The 9902-nt window shown below is 43.4% G+C and overlaps 1 protein-coding gene across 1 annotated transcript; it reads left to right on the top strand.

The window, feature by feature from the left end:
- The first annotated feature begins 4209 nt into the window (after window positions 1–4209).
- LOC116224928 (major histocompatibility complex class I-related gene protein-like) lies at window positions 4210–8494 on the top strand. The gene is made up of 2 exons (XM_031585826.1): window positions 4210–4289; window positions 8169–8494. Exons 1-2 carry the CDS (start codon window positions 4238–4240, stop codon window positions 8492–8494), a joined length of 378 nt encoding a protein of 125 aa, XP_031441686.1. The 5' UTR covers window positions 4210–4237.
- The last annotated feature ends 1408 nt before the right edge of the window (window positions 8495–9902 follow it).

Genomic DNA, 9902 nt, shown 5'->3' with positions numbered 1-9902 from the left:
GTGGTGGGATTTAAATTGTATACTGTATACATGTCTTGTTTGCAATGCAAACGTCAGCAGTGAAGAGACTGGAGTTCTGGCCTTCTAGGCCGAGTTTAAAGGACAAAGCCATATCTGAGACTAAAATGGGCGAAAGGAAACAGATTGTTGGCGAGGATTTCAAAATAAATTATAGGGCCTCATTTATAAAACGTACTTACGCACAGATTTGATCATAGAGTGTTCGTGCGATCAAATCCACGTCTAAGTACAGATTTATAAAAACCGTCTTAGACGTAGAAAAGGACGTATCTCTACGTCTGGTTCTAGTTCGTGTAAGTACATTTCCTTGTGGCAATACTGGAGTACTGCAGGAATTCGGAACTCTCCGAGCGCCGACACGCAGTTTCATCATCGTCACCACCACCGTCAATATTAGGGCTAATGGTGAAAGGCCAAATGAATGTTTCGCTCAATAAAATCAATTAAACAATTTGAATAATTTATACATGAATGAAATTCACGTCTAATAGGTATTCATTTTAATTCCACACGTGTAAAACATTTCGCTGAATTTATAGCCTATAAAAAGCCTGATAGTGACTTAGTTTTCAGTAGGAGATATGGCTGCATTGGCGTTGTTAGAGGATATTGCCAACCGCGCAATAAGGAGAAAGGGTTTTTCGTGATCGCGTAGGATGATGTATGGCTGATAAGCAGGTACCGTTTTCTGCGTAAAACAGGGTTCCCAATGGCTTCTCACCCCGATTGCGCACACTCAGACAGCCTAGGAAGCCCACTTCAATACAGCACATGCCCGTGCGCGGTCGGTAGTGGAGCGCAGCATAGGCATGCTGAAGGGAAGGTGGCGATGTTTGGATGCATCGGGAGGGAGACTGCTATATGGCCCCGAAAATGTTTGCCAGATCATCCTAGCCTGTTGTGTCTGAGCCATGGCATAGAGCTAGGAGAAGACGAAATGAGCATGGACCAAGATGACCACCCTCCCATCCCAGCTGGCTGGAACACGCACATCACTGCGCTGAGAAGACGGGAGCTGATTCACCAACTATACCAACAGTATAACAATAAATGTACACATGTTCACATTTTTTTCAGAATGTTTTATTTAGGCACGTTTGTTCAAAGAACCCTCAATAGCGGACAGAGTTCGGCAACAACCTCACTAACAGACATTTCTCAAGTCCATTTGAGAATGAGAAGAGGAAGCTGGTGACGGCCGACGAGGCCCCGATGCTGGTGCAGCAGGTGCTGCTGCCGCAGACGCGGCTTCTAGTGCTGCTCGTGCCGCAGGTGCGGCCGCTGGTGCTTCGGAGACATGTCTTCTACCATGCCACATACTTTGCTTTTGCCATTACGCCACCAGACAGGCTTTCGAATGTTTTGGCCCGCATCTGCTCTTCCATCAGCAGAACGTCGATTTCAGCCTCACTATAATTCTTCTTTTTACATGTTTCTTTCTGGCTTGCCATTGTCACCGAGAGTTTGTGCATTGAGGATGCGCTCAGTTTGTGCATTGAGAATATGCTAATTGGATTAAGTAGGGGCGTTTTGAGGGCGGAGATTCAGTTGCGCACCATTCCACGATCATTTGTGATTTATAAACGCAGGAATGGCGTACACGTGTTTTTTGTGCGTACGTTCGTTTTCCCTGAATCGCTCTTACGACCATTTCAGAAAACGTCTGAGATCAAATGTAGGATGGTTTCTACGCAACATTTTATAAATGAGGCCCATAGACAGACAAATCTAAGTTGAGGTGTTTGGATCACAGAGAAGAAAATTCATGGAAAGCAGAACAAATGAAAGGATGCTTTGTTGAAAAGAGTCCTTGACCCCAGCTCTAAAGCACGGTAGATGAAAAGAGATTGGTACAGAGTGAAATTTGTACAGAGTAAAATGAATCTTTATCAAGGAAGGCTACAACTCCATTTTACAATCATTTCATTGCCATTCCATACCCTGTGGATGGCACTTGACTGGAGCCTATGTCATCCTACAAGAAGACAAAAATATTGCTCCACATTATGCAAGACTTATTTAGGGAAGAAGCACTTGATCTGTAATGCTCCAAAGTCTATGATTGCTGATGACTGTTTGATTAAACACATTTTCAAGTAAAAATAATTGTTATTTCAAGCAGAAAACACAATTTCTAACTTATTCAATGTCTTATATTTTTATGTAAACAATTCATTTTTAACTTTTTTGAGGTATAACAATATGAGCTTTGCTGGGACATGTCATTTTCTGGGTGATTCCAAATCATATATTAGCCTGTTTCTGGGCACATTCGATACTTGTATATTTTGTGTTCTTTTCTTCACATCTTTATAGTCCTTCCAAATGTAGTTGTTCTTTTATGACTCTTCCACATCTTAAAGTCCAATGTATATTTTCATTGTATCATGTCATACTGTTTTAATTCATAGTATTTCATTTATCCTAAACCAGTGTGTTTTGAATGCATAACTGTTGCTTATGTGGCAGAGTGGGCTACGCCTCCACAGTCCATCCCCCCAGGTGTAATAAGAAACACTGATTACTGGGCGGGCTTGTATTTTGATATATAGCCCAGCTCAGGTCACGGGGAGACACGTCCTCCTAACCTTGTTTTGCTTCCGGGTGCCCATCAGTTTGTATGGTGGCGTGGGATTGCAAATTGCACTACTTGGACTAATGCTGTTACCGAAGCCCGAGTGGTTCATTGTCGCGACAAAGCCGGTGTAGCGGTTGCTCTGACGCCGGGTGCTCGGTGGGAATCAGCTGGAGCTCCGTCCATGACTCGCTGTCCCTGAGTGTGCAGTCATTGCAGCTCGGCACGTTGAGCGGAGGGCCATCCACTGCCTCCACCCGGGAAGGGCTGCTGTTCTGTTTTACTGTCAAATGCATGTTTATAATTGACCGGCATGCTCATGCTTGGTGTGTAGCTCTCAGTGATTTCCTGCATGCATGGGGCTAGGCTGGGTATGCTACAATCCATCTCCGCTTGCTCTGCCTGATATCGTTTTGTTGGTTTCTTTTGATTTGATGCATGGGGCTGTGCAGTGGGCTGCTGCTTTTCCCTCTCGGCTTGGCCTGCATGTTTTGTTGTTTTGTGCTGCTGCTATGTTAACTGTGGTGGTAATTCTGAGTGATTGTTAACTAGCCTAACCGTGTCTTTGCTGAAGTGTGTGCGTGTGCCTCTGTGTGTGGGTGTGTGCATGTAGCTAAGGTAACCCAGGGTACTGTGACAAAGCCTGCTACTCCCCGCTGACCGTCGGAGGTCCACCCCGTCCTAAGTCCCTCCGCCAAAGCTAAGTAGCCTCAGTAGGATAGCCAGACTATTAAATCCTCTCCTTGCATCTTTACTGTCAAGTGTTTTGCTAACCCCAGTGCCTTTATCTCTCTCCCTGGACAGGTGCAGTGGGTTTCACTTGAGCGACAGGCTGACCCCCAGGTGGTGGAGCCCCCCCCTCACTTTTCCTTGCTGTGTGCATAACGGTTGCCCTATTTTGGAGTGCAGTGCTTACTGGTTTTATGCACGTGTGGTGTGTGTCTTCTGGGCCTCTCCTGTCCCCCTCTTGGAAAGTCCTGCTCGCTGCGGTAAGCCACTGCCCTGCTCCACCTTTGAGTCCTGACCACTGGCCCATCTCCGTAAGGCTTTGGCCATCTCACCTGCTCATATTCAGGTCATAGCCCACTGGCCTAACATTGTACGTGTCTACTGTGTGTGTTTAGTGTATGTGTGTATACTGGAAATAACTCTGTTTGGTTGTCGTGTGAGAGGCAACAGCCTGTACTAGAATTGCCCTGTACTCCTTTTACTACTGTTTGTATACTTGTTAATAAACTGTATTTATGGAACCCATGTCTCTGGCCTAAGAGTGGTACGAACTTGTGTTTGCCTTGTTAGAACTAAAGTAACACTGAGTCTATATCTGTCCTAGGGTGACTACCTAGGTGGCGTAGTCGACAATTAAAACTATCCTAGCAAATTACCTCGCCACTGTCACACTTACCTAACCTCGCTAAATTGATTCCACTTAGCGACAACTGATGACATTTTCTCTTACTCATATCATTGGCTGATGCTTTATAAACGTCCAGACATTATACAAAATAGGGAAGTGTTTTTGTCGGCTGAACAATCAGTCCGACAGGTATCCAACCGGAGCGGAAGCGCATGCAGGACGTCGAAAGGGCTTGTTTTGGATCCATTAAGTGAAGTCAACTATTCAGATTCGGCTGTAACAAGATGGGTTTCACGACATCACTGGCAGTCTGTGTTATTCTGTCGATGTGTTTGGGTAAGACCGCTTTTGAAAACAATTGTTAGGCCAACCTTGCAAAGTGAAAGTTAAACTGCGTTCATTCATTCTTTATTCGGTACTGATACAGTTGTATGCAAAAATGTGGGCACCCCTGATAATTATTCTTATTTCAGATTATAATATGATGGTCTTTCAAAGCAGCAATTTCATTTGGACATAATTTACACCTTATGGGAAAAGTCACATTTCAGATTTGTAATACCATTTATTGAATTGACAGAAACAATGCAGTGTGCATCATAACAATAACAAATATGTGCAGAAATGTGTGCACCCCAGTGGAATAATCACATCAATATTTGGTAGAGCCTCCCTTTGCTGAAATAACAGCATGGAGATGCTTATTATAGCCACTGATAAGTCCCTGAATAAGTAGGCAGGAAGTAGGCAGCACGTTATTTATCCGTGGTGCAAAGCGCTTATGGTTGTGACCAAATAACTCTCTTAGGTTCAGCTGTCCACAGCACTATTCCAAAATGATTATGGCTTGTCCAGATAAGCCTTTGCATACCTCAAGCGACTCTGCTTGGGGTCAGTATGTATGCATTACCCTTCTATTGGGCTGTCCTTGTGCAAAGTGTGCTGCGCTCTGGAACGATGTGCAATGAGACCATTGGCAGCAAGATGTTCTTGGAGCTCTTTAGAGCTGATCTGTGGTTTGTCTGTGACTATTCTAACCATTCTTCATCTTTGCCTTTGTATATATTTTTCTTGGCCTACCACATCTTTCCTTCACAAGGACCATTCCTGTGGCTTTCCCATTTTCTTACTACATTTCTGACTGGAGATAAACACCTCAAACCTTTTTTATATCCCTCTCCTAATTCATATTGACAAATCATCTTAGCTTAGCTTTTTCATGATTTGTTACAGCTTTATTTGCAGTTTAAGGTTCAATCAGCTGATGAAAAGAATTTTGTGTTTAAATCAGTCAGGTACAGGTATTCAAATCAACACACTTAAATAGGTGCCCAGATTTTTACACAGCCTATTTTTCACATTCATTTTTATGCAACTCAATACTGCTACATTAAGAATTTTTGTCTGAAAAACATCCCATCATCCAGCTTTCTCTAGAAAATGAATGAAATATTGCTGTGATGTTTTCTTATCAAGACAGAGCAAATTAACATGCAACCTCAGAGGGGTGGCCAAACTTTTGCATAACACCGATACATGTCAGCGAAATCGCTTCTCATTTGCATAGGATTAAACCTTTCTCAACTTTTTTTGCTCGCTTCGCCCAATTTGGTCATCTTCATCACAATCAGACACGGAGTTAAAGTAAAACTTAACAACAAACGTTTACCGCAGGCATTCTGCATTTATAAGGCTACTGTTGGTCAGAGGAGTGTGCTAAAGTTTGGTCAAAGGAGTCGTGATATCTTTTACAAATTAGCCTGCCTCTTGAATTGTGTTCAGAACTGCCCTATCGTCTTTTACCTAAAAATACATTTGAATGAAACTTTTCATGTGATTATATTCCAGTATATTCAGTATATTCCAGTATAGCCTACCTTTTATTTCCTGGTGACAGGAAAGCTTTTTAATGTCATATTGTTGTAGGTTTCTCGCTTAACAGTAGCCTGTTTGAGGGATGTAGTAGGCCTACAGCTGCAATCATCAAAAAAACAGCTGAATTGTTCACTTTTGTGATAAAAACATGAAACTTTGCACAATTGCTTCTAACAAACCTGGTGATATAGAGCCAAGCTTGGTTAAAGTCTGGACTCGAGCTCTGCGCATGCCCTAAAATTGCTGACATGGAAATTAAGCTGAAAAATGAATTGCTTAAAAACAGGTCTTAAAACACAAAAATGAACTTGAAACTGATATGTGGTGTGCGGGAAAGTGTTTAAGATATGGTCACGTGACCTCTTTTAAAGAGATTTACGCTTTTCACTGGATGCCTGTGGTGAAAAGATATGTGGTGCTAAAATCCGTGTGTGTGTGTGTATGGCCGGTGGACTGGTTTAAGTGGAGTGTGTGTCTGTGTGTGTGAAAGAGAGAAAGAGCTCTTGGTGCTTTGCCTTGGCTGTAGACTAGTTTCAGTGGAGTGTGTGTTGTCTTGTAGTTCTGCCAGACCTGTTGACTTGTTTTGTGTGTGTGTGTGTGTGTGTGTGTGTGTGTGTGTGTGTGTGTGTGTGTATGTATGTGTTTGTTCCCCAGTCCTTGGCACACTTGTGTAGTGTGAGTGTGTGTGTGTGTGAGAGTGTGTGTCAGGGAAGTGCATGGGTAGCCTGCTGTGGAACTACAGCTGAATGTAGAGAGTAAATCAGTAGAGTGGAGTAATTCACACACACTATGCATTTCGCTGAATAACTGCTATGGGAGGTGGAAAGCCAGTCTATGTGTGTCTAAAGGTGTGTGTGTGTGTGTGTGCACGTGCAAATGCGTGCATGTTTGGCTATGTTTGTATGTGTGTGCACATACGTGTGTGTGTTGTCGCAGCCCAGCTCTCAGCAAGACGCAACAAGGGAATTACAAAAGCATGTCCTTTATTAACTCTATAAATCACCAACTTAGGCACTTAAACATTACAACAAAGGTATTCAGATGCACAGAAAATGCACCCATTGCAACCGGCACATTCCCCTCTGTCTCTCTCGCTCGTCAGCCCTTCTTACTGACTGTTTTAAAGTCTTTGTCTGACTAGTTGGCACTGATCAGCAACTAGTCAGACAATCTACACCTGTGTGTCCAATTAGGGAATGGCCCGACCTGCCTAGTCCCCAGAACACCTCCCCAGGGTCCTAAAGCCTGCCCTGTATAGTCCTAGTAAGGGAAATCAGCCATGTTTAAACTAAGTGGGAGCTCAAGAGCAGCTTGGGCTTCCACAGTGTGTGTCTGGTTTACCATGCGTTTGTGTGTGTGTGTGTGTATGTGGTAAAATGGATGTCAACCTTTGAGCAACAGCTAAATATTAAAGAGAAAGGGAGGCCAGCGTCAGATACTGCTTTAGTGGGAAAAAATAAAATAAAGTAAGAACCTTTTCTACCCAACACTATGCTAAGACTGCATGGTTAACTGCTACTAGCAATCCATGGGTTACCACAGGGTTTACAGATGTATCTAATTTGGTTAGAGCAATTGACATGATATATCAAAGTCCCACATTACATCTAGTCTTAAATTAAAGCTATTCAGCAAAGTAAGGATTGACCGATCAAGCAGTTGCCATAAGCGTCCAGAAGCACAATAGCCAGGTAACTAAAGACCGTGAGATAATGAACAGGTGAATCAGTGTGGTGTACATGGGAGAGCAAGAAGTGGCATTTCGTGGGCATGATGAATCTGCTCTTAGTCTGAACAGGGGTCATTTCATTGAGCTTGTAAATGCCACATAGTCATAGATCGTTTGGCCCTTATTGAAAGATGTTTGTGAAAGATATTATTACAACTACCGTGTTATGAGGAGATAGCCTAGTTCCCGGTGTTCAGTTTCTGTTGTACATAGGCTTACTTACAGTGTCTGAAGGCAGCCCATTTGTCCAATCATGTATCATTTTGATATCCTCAATCCTACACAGCATGCATTGCAAGACATTTGATACCTGGATTATATTGTTCTTAGATTGATCTTTGAAACACAGTTTCTTTGTTTTATAGTAAGTGATTACTAGATTTGGACAATGAAACTGAAAATACTATATTAAACACCTAGTTATTGTGGTGAAAGTGATTAGACACACGTTACTGTGAAATGTATAACCGTAGTATAAGTTAAGCACCGCATTACTAAACATTTTCCCCCTGAAGAAGAAAATTATGTGTTGGGCTTTCTATATTAAATTTGTTACACTTCACTACTGTATGCTGCTTTTCATTACTTATAAACTTTTTTCCTCCCTGTAGATTTGAAAGTTGAAAGTTTGGAAGAGCGGCATTCTCTGCACTATGTGTACACGGCCCTGTCAAAGCCAGTCTCTGCACCTGGAATCTACGAATTTACTGCTATGGGCCTACTGGACGACAAGAAGATTGATTACTATAACAGCAGAGACAAGGTCAAGATTCCTCAACAGGACTGGATGAAAGAAAAGCTTCCAGCGGAATACTGGAACCAAGGCACCCAGTCACGCAAAAGCAAAGAGCAGTGGTTCAAAGTCAATGTAAACATTCTGATGGAACGCATGGGACACGACAACTCAGGTGAGTCCCAACACATCCTGATAGCATAGTTGCGTCAGCAACAGACACAACTTCATTAGCCGTGATTCCTCTATCTGGCCAGTGCGAGCTATGGCTATCTTTGGGCCAACCAGGGCTAATGGCCTGTAGCCTCAAGCGGAGAACAAAAACCTGCAGTATTGGCCTAAAACCCACCCATAGCATGCTGTCTTGCAGTAAACGTCACCCATTTCACCAGTGAGCTCGTTTCGTGGAATGTACACTAAATAACAGCTTCAAAATCATTTTGGTGGTACACTAACTTGTAATACAGAGAATGCTGTCTGTGCCACTGCAACAGCACGTCTGGAGCACCTGGTATTGCACTGGTATGTACCTTTGGGGAACAGTGGAATCCGACATAGGCTGTAACCTTATTGGTCTCACAGAGATTTGTAGTTTTTCCAGATGCCTGTGTCACACCGAAAACCAGCCACTCTCTTGCAATTCCACAACCAAGAGTCAAAAGGATCTGAAATGTATTGTAGTCATTAAGCCACAATATGGAGATGGTCCATGGATTAGCTCGATCTCACTGTGTGAATGACTGGTCAGTCTTTTTAAAGAATCTTAATTCCTCCCACTCTTTTGTGTTTGGCTGTTCTACAAAGCCAATTAGAACTAACCTCTAACTTTTTACTCAATCTTAACTTCTCTCTCTCTCTCTCTCTTTGTCTTTGTGTGTGTGTTTGACACCATTCCCATTTCTTGGGATCCTTGTGGCAAGGTCAATTAATGTTGTCTCCACCCTGGCTATCTCCCTCTAAGTCAGTCAGCCTATTCAGTTTCTTATGTCAGTCATTATGAGTCAATCCATGTTTACCAAATTGTAAAAAATATCCTACACAAGCATCCAAATAAATTATGATCAATTTCTAATAGCAGAAATGGTGACGAAGTGAGCTGGGAACACTGTTGAAACTTCCGGCCAAAATAAACAAAGATGGTAGGCATAAATACGCTGGGAAATCAGACAGGGACGGTTTTCATGCTCAGTTCGAATTGTTAGCTCGGGCAGGCGGCTGGTCTGATGATCGGAAAGCCCTCCAGCTCTTTCTTTGTCTGACAGATGATGCGCTGTCTTGCCTGCTGCTTTTGAACCAGAGTGAGGGCTAATTACAGCGCGCTTACGGGGGTGCTTGGGCGCCGCTTGGGACAATGTTTTCGTTCAGAGCTACTGCGGTCTGAGCTGCATGGACACCAGAGGCGTACCGGGGAATCGCTGAGGGCACTGGCGAACGATATTGAGGGACTGACATGGCGGGCATATGCACACATGCCCACTTCAGTGCAAACCCGTGACCAGTTCATCAGGGCACTCTGCCCATCTGATCTGCAGGTTCACACCCAGCTGGCTCACCCACAAACCCTGACTGATGCCCTGGAGTATGCACTAGAGAGGGAGATGGTCATGGACAC

Source organism: Clupea harengus, chromosome 19 (genome assembly GCF_900700415.2).
Source record: "Clupea harengus chromosome 19, Ch_v2.0.2, whole genome shotgun sequence".
NCBI classification, from domain to species: domain Eukaryota; kingdom Metazoa; phylum Chordata; class Actinopteri; order Clupeiformes; family Clupeidae; genus Clupea; species Clupea harengus.
The sequence above is the reverse complement of the archived record's forward strand: the minus strand, read 5'-3'. Positions and strand labels throughout refer to the sequence as shown.